Source organism: Rhinopithecus roxellana, chromosome 7 (assembly GCF_007565055.1).
Source record: "Rhinopithecus roxellana isolate Shanxi Qingling chromosome 7, ASM756505v1, whole genome shotgun sequence".
NCBI classification, from domain to species: Eukaryota; Metazoa; Chordata; class Mammalia; order Primates; family Cercopithecidae; genus Rhinopithecus; species Rhinopithecus roxellana.
The window spans coordinates 57,765,202-57,782,942 of NC_044555.1; the positions used below are offsets into that span (position 1 = coordinate 57,765,202).

The following is a 17,741-nucleotide window of genomic DNA, read 5'->3' on the forward strand; positions in this document are numbered from 1 at the left end:
GGTCCCCCGCCCCCGGTTCTAGGAGACACACCTCTAACCTGTTCCCCTGACCCTTCCGCCCAGTCCTCATGCAGACACCAGGCATGGCAGAGGCCCTGCAGGGTGGGAGCACTGTGCTAGGGGCGGGGGCTGCCTTCCTCATGTGCTACTAGAGAGCAGCACAGCGCAGAGGCCTAGGCACTGGCGCCAAGCAGCAAGCCCCGGTTCTGGCCTGGCTTGCTGTGGGCCTGGAAGACACAGCTCTGAGGGAGCCACGGGAGGGACACCCTGGAGCCAGCACAGCACTCTGGTGGCAGGCACACACCCAACACGTTCTCAGGACCAAGGGCCCCAGCCCATTCCCAGCCCCTTTCTGCCTAGCTCTGCCCTGGGCCAGCTCCAGGTCACTGCCAAGGACAAGTCTCCTCTCCCAGCTGGCATTAGTCAGAGGTCATCCTGCAAACCTTCAGGAGGGGGTGGGGCAGGGAGTGACTAGTGGCGTTCTGCCACGTTCTGTCTGTCCCAAATGTGACGAACAGGAACCCAGAGAAGGCAAGTGAGTTCTCTACCAGGAAGCCCCGCCGCTTTACTGAGCCTCCCAAGCTGCCCACACCCAGGGAGGCAGACAGGACACACACTCGGCGGGTGGCCCTGAAGTGAGGCCTGGCCCAGTCCAGGGAGCAGGAGGGCAGACAGGGCAGGGCCTTTGAGAACAGGTGTGAGCCTGGCCTTCAGTAGGGGAAACAGGTTGAAGGGCTGTGGCCGCTTGGGGGCTCCAGGCAGGAGAGGAAGCAGAGCCCTCCCCACGGCCGCAGTCACACACCACACCACGTACACACCATAACAACATTTATTGCCCTCAAGAGAAACTCCAGTCCACCTGCTCCACCCACCCTCCTGCGGGACCAAAGAAAACACCCAGAGGGCAAAACTAAAAGGGCTCAAACCAACAGGAAGTCAGCCCCACCGCAAGCCAGACTACAACTAACTCGTGCCCTCCACGCTCAGGCGTGGAAGCCAGGGCTGCGCCAGGCCTGGCCAGGCCAAGCCAAACAGGATGACAGCAAATGCATTCTGAACGTGTAGCAATCAGGTCCCCTGTAATGTGCTGGGAGAGTGTGGACGGGCCGAGATGACAAGCTATGAGCTGTGTGACGAGCTATGAAGCAGAAGGGCACAAACAGAAGTACCGGAGGAAGAGGCTGGGCTCTCAGGAAGCAGCAGGCACGTGCCAGGTGGAAGCCAGCTGCAGGCAGGGGAGGAAGGAGGCCCTTACTCTGCCTTCTTGTCCATGGGACCATCTACTGCAGCCTGGAAAGGGACAGAAATCCCACAGCAGTAGGTTGGTTGGGTCCACTCCTCCCCTGCCACCTCCAGCCCCATGCCCCAGCGGTCCAGCTCAGTTCTCCTCTCTCCTAACGACAGCTGAATTCAATTAAGCAAGGCCCCCCCCCCCCCTCAGCTGTACCCAAAGGCCTGCCAGGGTGGGAGCGTCCCTAGAGGAAAGCCCTGGACCTAACGCCAGCCAGGGAGGACTGCCAGGACCTCACTGGGGGCTGAGTCCTGGCTGCAGGGAACAGCAAGGCATCCAGTCCCCTTGAAGACCTGATCAGGCCCTTCCCAACTCTGCACACCTTTGACAGGTGCCCTCGAAGCCCAAGTCCCGTTCGCCAAGCCTGCCCCATACAGAGGGCATGGGTGCCCCCTTTGAGGCTGGACCCTTCCTCCCCACCTGCTGTGGTGCCCAAACTTGGGCCACCAAGCACTGATGCCAGGTGTCCGAAGTTGGGAGTATTTACGTGGCCCTCACTCCCAATGTCAAGACCTCCTGGGCTTCCAGATGCGGCCCGGTGCACCCAAGCTAATCTGAGGACTTGGATCAGGCCTAGGTCAGCAGACGATGGCAACAACTAGCGCCTGCTGGGGGAGGTGCCTTTTTGACACCTTATGCCCTTACTTGCCCAGGGATGTTTGCCCCACGTCACCCCCCAGTACTCTAGGAAAGAAGGCCAGCAGTGGGTCCTAGAGTTTCACCTGCTTCTCTGTTCTTGACGGGGCCCCAAACCATGGACTGAACCTGAGCACAAAGGTAGGAAGGCTCAGAGCCTAGTGAGCCAGTGCCACTCCTGAGGGCCGCCTCGGCAAGTGCCTACATCTGCTGCCAGGCCACCCTCTCCTGTCCGGTGAAGGGTCCCACTCAGCAGGGCAGACGTGGCCAGGGGGAGTGGGGGAGAGGGCAGCTGGCCCCTCGGCCCCTGGAAGGTTCCCTCCCCACCCGTGGGGCTGCCTCACTTGTTCCGTCCTGGGCACAGCGACACAGGAGTGCTGACCTGCAGCTTTGCGTGCTCCTCCAGCAGGCGGTCGTACTCCTTGGTGAGGCCCTCAGACTGCTTCCGCATGGCCAGAACCTGGTTTTCAGCTTTCTCTAGTTCTTGAAATGATGTAAATGACCAAGAAAACAGAAATGAAAAGACCGGAATTAGGGGGGAAAAAAACAACTGCTACAGACACAAGAAACTGGCCCAAATCCATCTCAAAGGTTATACAGGAGACTACTTTTCAAAGCCCCTCTGCTTTTGCAGGTCCCCAAAGTAGAGGGAAAGGGCTGACAAAAAAGCTAGATAAAGCAAAAGAAACACAGAGGACGTCCCCCAGTCCCTTTCACGGAGGGGAACTCTAGTGGCTCTCTGCAGGGGTAACCTCCAGGGAGGTTGAGAGTGGGAAACAGGGAGCAAGATCCCAGCCTGAAAGCGAGACCCAATGACAACCATGTCTTGCAGACAGCAGCAGCAGGCGAGGCCTGTGATGTTGGGGGAAAACGCCCCAGACTTAGTCTATGCATGGGAGACCAAAGACAGGCAGGCCGCTTGGGAGCCGCCCACTCCCCTCCTAAACGCCACTCACACACTCCCCTCATTCTCAGCCCCCAGGCATGCTGGGGCTACCGTGCCACACTGTGGACAGGAAAACCCCAGTGTGCACTGCTCTAGCATGGGGCAATCGAGGCCCACCAGCTGCAGCCTGGTTCCTCCTGAGCCCCATTCAAACCACTTAGCCTCACTGGCCTGAAGGCTAAGCATGACTGCATTGGGGTTGGAGGCACAGGGTGCTATTTGTTTGTTTTCAGGCAGCCCTCGAGCGTGCGTGCAAGGCTTGTTACTAATAGTTTGGCACAAAATGGGCAGCAGCGGGCAGAGGAGGCTCCTCTGGACTTCCCTCCGGGTAAGGACACATGGTCAAGCCTCACTTTGCTTAGTGCTGGCCAGCTCGTCATTTAGCTTCTGCAGGTCAGCCTTCAGGCTCCTGTTCTCTTCCTCCAACTTCACCTCAGCATTCCCGACATCCAACTTGCCTCCGTCAACAGCAGCTCCCTGGGAAAAGTGCCAAAGGCCAGGGTTACTCAGGAGGGAGGGAGGGAGAGGCTCCAGCGCCATCCTCCCCACCGAGCTGCGGTTCCTCAAGCTGCCCTGGCGACTCGCCCCTTCGGAAATGTCAACGCAGAACCGAGCCACCACTTGCTCCCAGCTCCTAGGCAAAGGCCAGGGCGTGGCTGCCAGCCGAGGGAAAGAGAAGCGCCAGCGGGGCCACCTGCTGCAGCTCGCCAGGCACGCCTTGTCTGCCCTGGCCCCTGGCCCTGCCTCCTTCCTGAGCAGCAGGGCTCACCAGCTCCATGGTGCTCACCAACCCCTCCATGGATGATGGTGCCTTCTGCTCCCCACGTGGTGCCACTCGCTGCAGTAAGGAGCCCGCTGTCTGCCTGGCCAGCTCTATCCCACTTCTGCATCCACATCCCTCCGAGTTAGGCTCACAGCTCGCCTCCTGACAGGATGTCTAGGACTGGCCAACCACTCTGCCCCCACCTCCTCTCCAGCACTGAGGGATGCCACAGACCCCATGTTCCAGAGGGGGTGCGGCAATCTTGCAGGGAACAAGGACCTAGCTGAGGGCCTTCAGTTCACACAGAGGGCCTGGCTCACTGAGGGGCCATTTTTCTCAGGGAAGGGTCTGACTGGAAGCAGTGGATGGAAACGAGAGCAGCAACACCCTCCTCCTCACCCGGACCCTCGTACACAGATGCCTCCAGTGGGCATACCCTCCCCACCGAGGACTTCCCCTCTGCGTCTCCACCCAACTCTGGTTTTTCAGGCAGTGGAAGTTTCATACATTTCCCAGCGTGACAGGCTAGCAGTGGCCACTGAGGCCCTAAAGAACGTGGCTCCCACGGTGTAATACCAGGGCACCCCATGGCGGGTCGGGAAGCTGGGCTCACCTTCTTGAGCTGGTCATTCTCCTCCATGTACTTCTTGGCCGCCTCACTAGCACTCTCTGCCTGCTTTTTAAAGGCTTCATTGGAGGCCAGCAGTGTGGCCTGCTGCGAGATGAGAGTCACCAGACGTCTAAGCAGGCTGCAATTATTTACAAAAAGAAGGGAGAAGTGAGAAAAAGAGCATGAAGGGCTGGCAGGAGCACCTCCTGGTTGCTCCCACCCCACACCTGGTTTCAGCCTGGGCCTGCCTTCTTGCCAAGGCAGCCGAGCGAGAAGCCGCCAACCTGGTGCTGGCAGCGGGTGGGAAAAGGTGGGGCTCAGAAGCTGTCCTCTTCCGCTGTGCCCAACAACCACCCTCAGCTCTGGGAGGGGCTGGAAGCAGGAGCCTGGGGGGTTGGGAAGAGCCTTGCTACAGCATGAGGACCCAGAAGGCGGCACTTTCCAGGTCGGGGCCTAAACGTGCCAGACAAGCCACAGCACCACCTTCCTCCCTGCGAGGCCGGGCTTGCCTCGGTAAGGTAACAAGAGAAGCTAATCAATTCGGGCACTTCCAACATGCCGGGCCGCATCCTCACATCTACCTGATGAGGAAGTTACTATCACTGCCCCAGCTTATAGAGAAGGAAACTGAAGTTTAGCAGAGTAAATCACATACCCAAGGCCAAAAACCAGAAATGGACATGGCTAGAATTCCAACTTATGTCTGCCTGACTCCGGAACCTGAGCTCAGAACCACTATACTCTCTAAACTAACAGAGAACAGCTCCCAGGTCCCAACGTAAGATAGAACTCTATACTCTGGCCAGCCTCCATCCCAACCCATCATGCAGGCTGCGCTGGAACATATCCGTTATGTAACAGCACCCTGAATGAGGTCTTCTTGGGCTGGAGGGTGTAGAGGAATCAGGACACAGGCGCACGCTGCCTATCTGAAGCAGCCAGGAGAGACAGGCAAACAGGTGGCAGCTGGAGGCAGATGCTGGTCCCTAAGCAGAGGTTAGAATGGCCACTTCATTTCCCTTGGTTCACCCCTGCCCCGAGATGTTAGCTGGCAAGAAAAGAGGAGGGAAGGACTCGTTCAAACAGTCAAAACAAGGCAGAGGTACCTTTCTCACACACTTCAGAAGGTAAGGGACACACAGGGCATGGGAGAAGGAAGAGACAAATCTGCTTAGTTCAGGGTGCTTCAACAACAGCTTACTCAGAAGAGTCGAAGTGGCCTCCTACCCCAGCCAGGCCTTCACACTTCACAGCCTCTGCTCATGGCCAGGGGCAGCCCGGAAGGGCTGGAGAAAGTAGAGAGCAGACAAGGTGAGCTACCTCCCTGGCCCAAGCCATGGCTGTCCAGGGCCTCAGCAGAGCCCCTTTCTAGACGTACTCAGCAGAGAAAGGACCCACCCAGGCCAGGAGACGCCCCTGAGGTTCCTGGTTTGGGGAGAGGCTCCCAGGGGCCCCTGGCAGCACCAGGAGAGCCAGGCCATTGATTCCTGGCAGAGAAGGAGAGTTTCCAGTGACATGCGCTTTCTAAAATTAGCGGCCCAGGACCTCGTGGCCTAGGGCTCAGGTTTCCCTGCCTCAGCCCCCAGCTGCCCACCAGCCTGCCTCCAACTGGGCTGGAGCCTGAAGGTAGAGGAAGCTACTGAGCACCCTAGGAGCCCGAGAGAAACAACGTGTCTGACTCACATCGGCATGGCCAGAAGTCACTGGGGAGGCCTAGAAAGAAAGGCAAGTCTGACTAAGACCCAGCCCCCTGGCAAAGAGCTGCCCAGCCCCAGAGCAGATCCCAGTGAGGTAGAAAGAGGAAGAAGACCGCTCCTCCCAGCTGGAATTGAGGGGTGGGGGTCATGCCACCTGGTGGTAGAGACAGGACCAAGCAAGACTGAAGGCTATACTCCCCGCCACCAGGCCAGGCAAGTGGCTGCTGGTGAGTGCCCATGGCTATCACCCCAGTACCCAGGGAGACAGCTAACACGAATGCTTCCGCGGCAGTGCAGGAGAGGCCCAGCTCTTTTCGGACCGTCCCAGGCCTTTCCCGGCTATTGAGAACCAGGGCTTCCAAGATAAGCCAGGGCACACACAATGTGCGGCGCAAAATCCACGCCGTGTCTGCCCGAAAGCCTGGCCCTGCTCAGCCCCAGCCCGGGCCTTCAGTTCCCAGCCTTGAGACAGTCTGGGGCTCCCCTGTACCAGGTCCCAGTTCCCCTTCCTCTTGCCAACCCTCACAGGTGCTCCCCACCCCCACAGCACCCTGGGCATACTCCTCCCACTGCACCCCCAGCCCGACAGTTCTTTTTCACACCTTCTAGGTCCTCTCTCTTCCTGCTGAATGGCCCGGGATCATTCTCCCCCCAGGAACCTCGTCGTCAACTGCCTCCTTCCTGGAGTCACCCTGACTAAGTCCCTGGTCTTTTCCTTCACATATATTCCTCAACCTAGGCTGGCCAAGGCCTGCCCTTCCAAGCCAGCAGCAGGGCCACCAGTGGCCTCCTAACCGCCAGTCCAGAGGCCACCCTGAACTCCTTGCTCTGCTGCTAAGTTACCCTTCTGAGGTTCCCTCGCAACACCCTCCTCCCACGGTTATTCTGCTCCCTCTGGAGTCTGCACTCTTCAGCTGACACCCTTCCTCCCAGCCACTCTTATCCCTGAAAGGGTTTTCTCTACCTGAAAGGTAGACTCATACCTAACCTCCTGCTAAACGTTGACTCCTGGATGTCCCCAGAGACATTCCAGACTCAGCTTGCCCAAAACAGGCCTTCCCTTGCCCTGCCTGACCTGACCACCTCATGTAGCCCCTGCTGTAGTGGTGGACAGGCAAACCGCCTTAGACTCGGCCCTCTTGGCCCCTTAGGCCGAGCCACAACCCAGTACTTTCCATGTCAACTGCAAACACGCCCGCCATCATCCCCACTGCCGGCGCCTCTTCCCTATCTGCCGCCATACGGCTTTCTCATCCACCTCCCAGAGCAAGGCAAATCCAACCACGTCAGCCCTCTGCTTAAGCCACCTGCTGCCAGCACGCAGGCCCTCAGTGAGCTCTCCTCCCTCACTAACCACGTGGTCCCCCTGCTCTAGTAACACCTAACCCCTCACCATTCCTGGAACATGCCTGGCTCTGTGTGGCAGTCCTCCAGGCTGTAATGTCCTCTTGACCCAGCTCAATCCTCACCTCCCCGAAGAAACCCTTTCGGATCTCCCACCCCATCAGAGGGACGCCTTCTGGGGGCTCCTGCAGCAGCCCCCTAGGCACCCACATGTAACTACCTCATTTTCTGTTCTCTGCGTGGCTGCCATCCGTTTATATGGCTGCCCTACCAGGCTATGAAAGTCTTTAGGCTGGGCACTATGCCTCCATCTCTGCACTCCCATACCTGGCACACTGACAAGGGGTCTTCCGCCCACTACAGCAAGTATAGCTAAAAAAAGGCTGGGCTTCCAGATGACCCGATCTCACTCCCAGAAGAAGAAGTGCTCCCTGACAGGTGAGGGGACAGGTTTGAGGCTGCACGTCAGGCTGGACAGAATCTCCCTGGGCCTAGACTGCACCTGTGTTCACCTGGGAGCCTGGCACCAAGAGGGGCAGAGGCAGACACAGAGCTGCTCAGTCTAGCAACTGAAGAGACAGAAGACAGTGGGAAGGAGCTGTCTCAGACCCGTGCTGATGAGCAAGCCAGGCTCATGGCCACAGGGGGAAAAACCATTCACTGCCGCGAGCTGAAGGCATAACCCAGAGCTCCAGCCTCTGCGTCCTCGCACCCTCAGCCCCCACCCAGGGCCCCAGCAATGCAGACCAGGCCCCCTCTGATCACTGGCATTTTTCAGCCTAGGAGCCAACCTTCTAGAACATTTTCCTGCTCCCTCACACTGGGTCACTCAGGAACATTAACGAGTGCTTCTGTCTGTTCCCTTGTAGCTTCCCAGACCCCCAGGAGAGGGAACAGAACATGGCCTTTACCTTCTGCCTCTACTGGATCTCCCAAGTAGTCTTACTTGGGAGAATCACTGTTCTTAGCTATTCATTTCCGGAAAACAGGCAAGAACCTAAGAACCAAAGGCATCTCCTACAGATACAGGGTGGTCAAAAAGAGAATGGCCCGGGGTCCAAGAAAAGGCCAGTGAACGAAACTTAACAGAATCCAGATGTGGCCTTGGCAGACACATGGCAGCTCCAAATGCCTCAATGTGACTGGGCTTTCTTGATAGAATGTTCTTGGACACTAAGCAGGGCTATCGTGCTTTTATAAAAGGTTGAGTAAACCAGAGAAGGCAGGAGAAACAGAACCTCTCCACAGACTCTAGAGAAACAGGGCCAACCATATCAAGTAGGGAGAGCCATGACTCATAAGTGCTTTTCGGCAGCCCTGTCTTCCCCCATGAGCAAGGGGAAGAGGACATGGGCTTAATAGGAAATGGGGAAAGAGCAAATCCTGACCAAAAGATTCCATGCTGTGGCTCCTCCCGCCACCCCTCCCCCGGGCCCACCCTGCTGATGGGTTTCAGGTGAGTCAAGTCATTCAACCCCCAGCCCCTGCATACACACAGTGTTCACACAAACTCACTCCTCTGCCCCCAGCCGGCAGAAAGCCTGTGTCCCAGCGCCACCTGCTGACTTTCCAGGCCTATCGCAGGGTGGCCAATAGACTCTGGGTGAACACGCCCCACCTGTGGAAGAAAAAAATGAGGCAGCGCCCAGGCAAGGAACCAAGGCAGGCGACGCCTCAGGAAGGCTTCAGTGAAGGAGAATGACTAACACCAGGGCTTCCACTGTCCTGAGCGACTCTCACCCACCAGTCTGGAATCAGGAAGACAGGTTACAACTGGAAGAGTCACCCAGAGCAGACCCGAGAAGGCCGCCCCGAAGGGCTGCCCCAAGTCCATTTTGGTACAGCTGCTTGGCCTTCCGTGTAGCCTCCCAGCACACAGATGCTGGAGAAGACGGGAAGAGGAGGGCTAGAGCTGGGGGAAATGGAGGCCATTTCAAATGAGAACATGCCTTGTGGCAGCTCCAGCCCACGACCCAGATGGAGCTCGCCTGTCCTGAGGACAGTGCAGCAAGCACAGGGCGAAGGGGCAGGTGTGGGTCTGGCCTGTCCTCCCTTCTTCTTGAGAACAAGTGACACGGACCAACTGGGTTTCTGGGGTTTTGCTGTGTATCTTTTTTAAAACCAGCTATCTGAGGGGTTTGGGGTAAGCTGGAGGGCAGAGAGCGACCGAGTGAGGTAAGACAACTTAGGCAAAGGTAGTCTGTGATTAGGTGACTCAACCTAAAAAAGAAGAATAAGGAGCTGAGTAGAGAAGCACGGGCAGCTCCATCTGGGCTAATGGCAGCGATGGGATTCTACCCTGGAGGGTAAGGAGAAAACAAAAGATGCCTGTGGATCAAGTTCAGGTCAGCAAAAATCCAGGGGGCTCCCACACAAACAGGGACCTTCCTGCGCCTGGCTGCTATCCAGCACTTTGGGCCTAACCTTGACCGCCGTTGAAGCTGAATAAGGCAGAGAAGGCAGTGCAGGTCCTCTGAACACACAGACCCCAGCCCAGAGGGAGCTGCTGTCTCCAACACACTCCAAGCCTCAAGAGGGCCTCGAGCTAGCTGTGCCCCCGAAGCGCAAGGTTGGCAGGAAGGAACAGGAGCAACTGCCAGAGTCTTCCCCAAGCGGAAACCAGTGGCTCATCCAGTGTGGTCCCCTGGAGGTGGCCCCGATGCATCCATCTTCACAAACTGTCATAGCTCCTAAGACCTGAAAAGCTGGGCTTCTCATCTAAAAAGCCTGACAAATTCGACCCAGAAACGCACCTAAAGCTGTCGCCATCATCCCAGGACAGCCCATTCAGTCACCAAAGGTTTCAGCAGCCCTTCACACATGCCAGGCCCTTGGCACTGAGCTGAACAGTCTAAAGGGCATGAGCCCAGGTTTTCCATGATGGGCAACCCTGCCAAGTGCCACGCCTCAAGAGCTGCATGTGCAGGCTGCCCTGGGACCCAAGGACAGCACTATGGGTCAGCCAGGGACATGGTGTGGGCTCCTCAGAACAGGCTCCACAGGGAAGCCTCAGAGATTCACGAAGAGGAGGTGCTGGCTAGGCCGGCAGCAGGAGGGGGTGTTCCACACAGAGGCCCCCAAAATGCTCAGAGAATCAAGTGGGGGGAGAGCATGTGTTACATGAGGCTCTCCCATGAGGCCTACATGACTGCTTCATGGCAGGGGGAGGTCGAAGCAGAGACTGTGGGGGAGCCACATCCTGGAGGATCCATGTGATAGCAAGCCACTGGAAGCAGGGTACACAGGCCAAAGAGGGGAAGACAGGTGGAGGGAGCCTGCTTGGTCTATACGTGATGGTGGTGGCCCCACCACAGCAGTGGTCGCAAGGGCTGTGAGAGAGAGGCTGAGGAGGTGACATCTACAGGCTGTTTCACGGGTGGAGTCCAGCTCCACAGGGTGAAGACTTCTGGAGGTTGGCTACTTGACAATGTAAAAGTGCCTCAGCCTGCCGGGCCGCACACTGAGAAATGGTCATGATGGTTGGGCAGTCACATGGGACAAGAAGAAAGGGCAGAGCAGCCCCAGGCTTCTGGGTCAAGTGACAGGATTTAGACAGTAGTGGCAGAGGCAGGACAAAAGCTCAGAAGGCTTTGGCTGGGAAGCTGGGACTCTCCCACTGCTGTCCCAGGGAGCAGCAGCAGACTATGGGGGGCAAGGGGTACAGGCTTGCTTCTAGGTGTGATGCTTCCTTTCAGGCCAGGCCCCCTTTCCCAATTACAAGGGCTACTCGGGGGTTCTCAGGCTAACCTCCTGTATGTCCTGAGCCCAGTCCCGCTGAAAACTAGTGCCAAGCACCAGGCTTTCTCCGGAATGTGCTCCCCTCCTTGGCCACTAACCTGCTCACATCCTCCTTCTTGATCTTGCTTCCCTCTTCCTTCTGCTCCCCGATCTTCTATCGCTCTGCTAGAGGCTGGAGTCCATCCTGCCAGCACATTCCCTTTGCCCGGGCCTCAACATCTCTGCGAAGCCAGCAACCCAAGTTCGACTGCCCGGAAGCACTCTATCCTGCTCATCTGCCAGGTCTCCCCTGCTCAACCCTGCTTTCCCTGTCCCCTCCTTTCCTTGCTGTCCCCAGGTCTGGCCAGAAGTCCCACTCTGCAACCAGCCCTCATGTCTAGCGTGGTAGTGTTACCCCATGGGCAGCCAGAGCTCCCTTTCTAGCAGGGGGCTGGGTCCTCGCATTCCGCAAGTCCAGAGCAGAACCAATATCATCTCAGACTCCCAGAGACTGGAAAAGCCTGCTGATTCAACTCCACCTGGGCCCCTCAGGTCTGTCCCCTCCACCCCACTCCTGCTATCACTGCCTCAGTTCAGGTTCCCAGCAAGTCTCACTGACAACCTCCAACTTGGTCTCCCCACCTCAGGTTCTCCTGCTCCACTCCATCCCATATACCCTTGCAAAATATTAATCCACACAGGTGACCACATCCCAGCAGTACTGGAATACCCACTAGGCAGGCTCTCTACCACTCAGGAAAGTTGCATACAAAGTCTGGAACTCTTTACTCCTAACCATCTAACCTGCTCGGGTCATGAGTACCTGCTCACGTTCAAGAACTGAGCCTCTCAGTGGGACGTAAAGAACGTAAAGAACGTGGAAAGAAAGAGGGGTGGGCACAGTGGCTCACGCCTGTACTCCCAGTGCTTTGGGAGGCCGAGGTGGACGGATCACATGAGGCCAGGAGTTGGAGACCAGCCTGGCCAACATGGCGAAACCCTGTCTCTACTAAAAATACAAAAATTAGCCAGGCGTGGCGGCATGTGCCTGTAGTCCCAGCTACTCGGGAGGCTGAGGCATGAGAACTGCTTGAACCCAGGAGGCAGAGGTTGCAGTAAGCCAAGATTGTGCCAATGCACTCCGGCCTCGGCGACACAGTGAGACTCTGTCTCAAAAAAAAAAAGGAAGAAAAGAAAAGAAAAAAAAAATCAGCAACAACAAAAAAGAGAGAGACAGATAATAGGAGTGGCGCAGGCGCTCCAAAGAGGATCAGGAGGCCGAAAGAAAGCTGACTAGCTGAGGCCACTGTTTATGACGTCAGAAACAGAGCTGCGGGCTCAACGTCCACCAAAGAGGAATTGGGTAGACACTCAAGAACGCTCAAAAACGCTGGAGAGGCCAGGCATGGTGGCTCATGCCTGTAATCCTAGCACTTTGGGAGGATGAGGTGGGAGGATCGCTTGAGTCCAGTAGTTTGAGATGAGCTTGGGCAACAGAGCAAGACTCTGTCTCTAAAACATTAGCAGGACGTGGTGGCACATGCCTGTAGTCTCAGCTACTCGGGAGGCTGAGGCAAAAGGGCAGGGCTGCAGTGAGCCATGATCACACCAATGCACTCCAGTCTGGGTGACAGAGCAAGACCCTGTCTCAAAAAAAAAAAAAAAAAAAAGGCCGGGCGCGGTGGCTCAAGCCTGTAATCCCAGCACTTTGGGAGGCCGAGACAGGCGGATCACGAGGTCAGGAGATCGAGACCATCCTGGCTAACACAGTGAAACCCCGTCTCTACTAAAAAATACAAAAAACTAGCCGGGCGACGTGGCGGGCACCTGTAGTCCCAGCTACTCGGGAGGCTGAGGCAGGAGAATGGCGTGAACCCGGGAGGCGGAGCTTGCAGTGAGCTGAGATCCGGCCACTGCATTCCAGCCTGGGTGGCAGAGCAAGACTCCGTCTCAAAAAAAAAAAAAAAAAAAAAAAAAAAAAAAAAAAAAAATGCTGGAAACAGGTCAGTTGTCCCAGAAAAGCATTCATGATAAACTGAGTAGAACATTCAAGTCACCAAGGGGCATTTAAAGCATGTGGTGCTTTAAAGCCCCGTGGTTAACTTTTTTAAACACGGAAATGTTTTTTAAAAAGCATGTGGAGGCTGGGTGTGCTGGCTCACGCCTGCAATCCCAGCACTTTGGGAGGCTGAGGCGGGTGGATCACCTGCGGTCAGGAGTTCAAGACCAGTCTGACCAATATGATGAAACCCCGTCTCTACTAAAAATGCAAAAATTAGCCGGGCGTGGTGGCATGTGCTGTAATCCCAGCTACTCAGGAGGCTGAGGCAGAAGAATTGCCTGAACCTGGGAGGCAGAGAAGCCAAGATTGCACCACTGCACCCCAGCCTGGGCAACAGAGCGAGACTCCATCTCAAAAAACAAACAACAACAAAAAAAGAACCCATCTTCTCATCGGCAGGCCTGGGCCAGCCCAAGCATCTGCATTTCTGAGAAGCCCAGGTCCTGCCAAGGTTGCTGGGCTCTGGGCCACACTTAGAGTATCAAGGTGCAGCAGAGCAGGTGTCAGTTACTCCAGTTCCAATGATTAAGATGGGAAAAAGAAGAAAAGGAACACAGTGTGCAGAAAGCGCAGACGAGAAACCATGGATGTGGGACACTGGTTGTTTATTAATAAAAATTGCAGCTGGGCGCGGTGGCTCACACTGGTAATCCTGGTACTTTGGGAGGTCAAGGTGGGCAAATCGCTTGAGCCCATATGTTCAAGGCCAGCCTGGGCAACATGGCAAGACTCCATCTCTACCAAAAAAAAAGTTAGCCAGGGTTGGTGGTGCACGCCTGTAGTCCCAGCAACTCGGGAGGCTGAGGAGGGTGAGGCTGCAATAAGCCACCTCACTCCAGACTAAGCGTCACAGTGAGACCCCATCACAAAATCAATCAATCAATCAATCAATCAATCAATCGATGGTGCAAAAAGGCTGGAGTAAAATAGAAAAAAAAGATTTCAAACCAGGTCACACATCTCTGAGTAGGGAACTGGTTAAACCCCAACAATCCCTTCCAACAACAGAACACTGCACAACGGCTGAGGATGAGGGAGGTCTGTGTGAAGAATGTGGACCAATTGCTAAGATGTGCTGTTGGGTGGTAAGGGCTAGTCAAAACAGTGCAAAAGCAGCCCTGGCACTTGTAAGGAGAAAGTTATCCAAACATGGAAAAATTTACTGAACAGTTCAGAAACACACCAACCATTACCAGCCACTAGCTCTGGGGATGGGGCCACAGGGGAGCTCACCTGACACTTCTCTATTACGTAAAGTTATTTTTTTGGGGGGGCGAGGGGGTTTGTTTTACAATGACTTTCGTAATGGAAATATGAAGAGGACAGCTTTGTTTGTTTTGTTTTGTTTGAGATGGGAAGTTTAGTTCTTGTCACCCAGGCTGGAGTACGACGGTGCCATCTTGGCTCACTGCAACCTCCACCTCCCGGGTTCAAGTGATTCTCCTACCTCAGCCTCCAGAGTACCTGGGATTATAGGCGCCCACCACCACACCCAGCTAATGTTTGTATTTTTAGTAGAGACGCGGCTTTACCATGTTGGCCAGGCTGGTCTCAAACTCCTGAGCTCAGGTGATCCGCCCGCCTCAGCCTCCCAAAGTGCTGGGATCACAGGTGTGAGCCACCGCGCCCACCGCGCCCACCGCGCCCAGCCTGCTTTGTTTTTTAAGTGTTTTCCGCAAGCTGCAAATGGGCTGCGTGGCCGTAAGGCTGGACGAGAGCGTCACACAGAAAGCCAAGTTCGCCTAGGATCACAGCCAGCATCTTAGATCTAACTCTTAGACTAGCAAAGAATATATATTTCTGCCAAAATTCCAGAAATGATTAACTAGATCACTTATGGGCAACTGGTGAATCCACACTGATCCCTGGGATCACCGTTTCCTTTTCTAAGAAGTCACACAAGACCAACCTCATGGCTTTTTTGGAACAGGCTACTGGATGGGAGCACGGGAGGGTGCGGCAGCCACACCGAGGAAGCTGGCACACAGCTTACAGCCAAGATGTGGGCAAGATATGTGTGGCTGCTTGAACCATCTGGTTGAGAAAGTAGTAGAGCCACTCGCCTGTCAGACTTGTTCAACAGTGAATTAGGTGAGGCTTCACATGCGTGTCAAAGGGAATGGTAACAGAAAAGTGACATAGGATATAGACATCAGAGAGCAGATCAGGACTGTGAGAGCAGATTGCAACAGCAGGCCAAGGGGAACTCTGCACTCTAGCCTCCAGGCGTCACTTTGGGAGTATACTGGAGGGTCTCATGAGAACTGCCTTTACCAGAAGCCATGCATTCATGGTAGAAAGGAAAGTACAAGCTGTTCTGCATCCTGATTGTGGTGGTTATTAACGGATGCTCTGCATGTCAAAACACTCACAACTGTATGCCAGAAAGTTAATTTTACTATATGTCAACTTTTTAAAATGTCGACTGTAGGAATTAACCTGGAACATCCTAACTTCACACTAAGGCACACGGAGAGGACTACACCGAGCGTAACACATTCGTCTAGTAGCCTAGCTACCCCAAAGCCACAGGAGGGAGGTGACCATTCCACTGTCCTCTGGCATGGTGAGACAATACCCGTAGTGCCCAATCTGGAGTTGTCCTAGAAACAAGATCATGAAAGCAGAATGGAATCAGGAGAGCAAAGGACTTATTACTAAAAACCAGTCTGTGGGGAACCAGCACTGGCATACCTGCTACCACTATTAACAGCTTCTGAGGCAGCAATCTGCTCTCAAAAAGTTGGCCCTTGAATGCAACCCTCCAGATACCACAGAAATGGCAACAAGCCTGACAGGGCCAGCACCTCCCTCCTAGTAGCTCCAGCCTTCACTCAAGGGTGCTAACAGCTCATTAACTTTTGCAGTAGCTCTGCCACTAACTCAAACTGAGTTGCAGTAAGCTCCAACCCCCAAGTCTTTGAGCTCCTGGGTAGCCCAGTCCTCCCTGCCCTTTACGAACCTACATGCATGCTTATAATAATGCCTCCCCATTGAAAACTCAAGTCTCATTAAAGTTGTTCTGATCAGGAAGCCCATCTAGATGGCTGAGGATTCTGAATGGTCACTAACCTTCTTGCTATTCCTCCTAGCATCCATTTCTCCCTACTTCTGCTCACCATGACAAATGTCCTCGTGCAGATAAATACTGAGCAAGGCAGATGTAAAGAGTGAGCCCCCTGGCCAGGCGCGGGGGCTCACACCTGTAATCCCAGCACTCTGGGAGGCCGAGGCGGGCAGATCATGAGGTCAGGAGATCAAGACCATCCTGGCTAACACGGTGAAACCCCATCTCTACTAAAAATACAAAACATTAGCCGGGCGTGGTGGCGGGTGCCTATAGTCCCAGCTACTCAGGGGGCTGAGGCAGGAGAATGACATGAACCCGGGACGTGGAGCTTGCAGTGAGCCAAGATGGAGTCACTGCACTCCAGCCTGGGCGACAGAGTGAGACTCTGTCTCAAAAAAAAAGTGAGCCCCCTAAGGCTTCTATGTGGATGTGTTGATGGAGCCAATCCACAAGGCAGCCACTCATGTAGGTTAGGACCACACCTAACTACACTGTTCTGCCGGCACCTTCCCCACACTTTGGCATCCGGTCCTTAAGAACAGACTCAGACTGGCAAGCGTCATGCTAAAAATCCATCTACACTCCATCTATAGAAGGCTGACAGAACTTCTCCAGGAATTCACAGCAGTCACCAATAATCCCACTCTTCTTTTCCGAAAGCATAAAAGCTATTCTTTCTAGAGCATGGTTGGAGATCAAAGTCAACCCTCCCCAGGTCAATTCCTCATCTACCTTCTCCCTTCGGAAATTGGGATGTTTGCCAGGCTGCAGTCTGCCAGTATCTCTCCCACTCTGCAAATCCTCAAGCACCGGTGGCAATTTCATCTGCAGATGATCTCAACAGCTTCTGGACATAATCTCATCAAGTCTAAATGCAAAGTACATCATTTAGGGATGCTACTCTTGCCCACCTGTAATTTCCATTTTCTCATCCCAGTGTTTCCTTTGCCCTTGACCACCTACCCTCCATCTCCTTCCTTACACAGACACATAAAAGGGACTGCCTTCTCCCCACTTCTCCGTATCTTTCATGATTCAGAGCTCCCGGCAGGTTTTTACCTTCCCAATACTATTCCTTTTTTTTGATACTATTCCTTTTTTTTGAGGCAGAGTCTCGCTCTGTTGCCCAGGCTGGAGTGCAGTGGTGCGATCTCGGCTCACTGCAACCTCTGCCTCCCGGATTCAAGCAATTCTCCTGCCTCAGCCTCCAGAGTAGCTGGGATTACAGGCACCTACCACCAAGCCTGGCTAATTTTTTTTTTTTTTTTTTGTATTTTTAGTAGAGACAGAGTGTCACCATGTTGGCCAGGCTGGTCTCAAACTCCTGGCCTCAGGTGATCTGCCTGCCTCAGCCTCCCAAAGTGCTAGGGTTACAGGCGTAAGTAACTGTGCCCAGCCCACCCCCTCCCCCATACTATTCTTAAAGCTCTAGATGCTTTTCTGGTAGATGGCCTAGTTTCCTCTCTTTCCCTCCTAACTGTGGTCTTTTTTCCTCATTTTGCTGACTATCATACTCAGAATTCTGGTTTTGAGACTCAGTCTTCCAGATCTGCTTCCCTTTCAGCCTCAGACCACAAGATAATATTTGTTTGGAACTTCCTGAAA

The 17,741-nt window shown here is 54.8% G+C and overlaps 1 protein-coding gene across 1 annotated transcript in view; it reads right to left on the minus strand.

The window, feature by feature from the left end:
* Positions 1-811: 811 nt before the first annotated feature.
* Positions 812-17,741, minus strand: part of BCAP31 (B cell receptor associated protein 31) — a 28,694-nt gene continuing 11,764 nt past the window's right edge. Inside the window, exons 5-8 of the mRNA XM_010361746.2 lie at positions 4,250-4,385; positions 3,227-3,350; positions 2,310-2,410; positions 812-1,290 (exon numbers count right to left, since the gene is read on the minus strand). Of these exons, the coding sequence (XP_010360048.1) occupies positions 1,252-1,290; positions 2,310-2,410; positions 3,227-3,350; positions 4,250-4,385 (400 nt within the window). The 3' untranslated portion in view covers positions 812-1,251. The remainder of the gene's footprint in view (positions 1,291-2,309; positions 2,411-3,226; positions 3,351-4,249; positions 4,386-17,741) is intronic.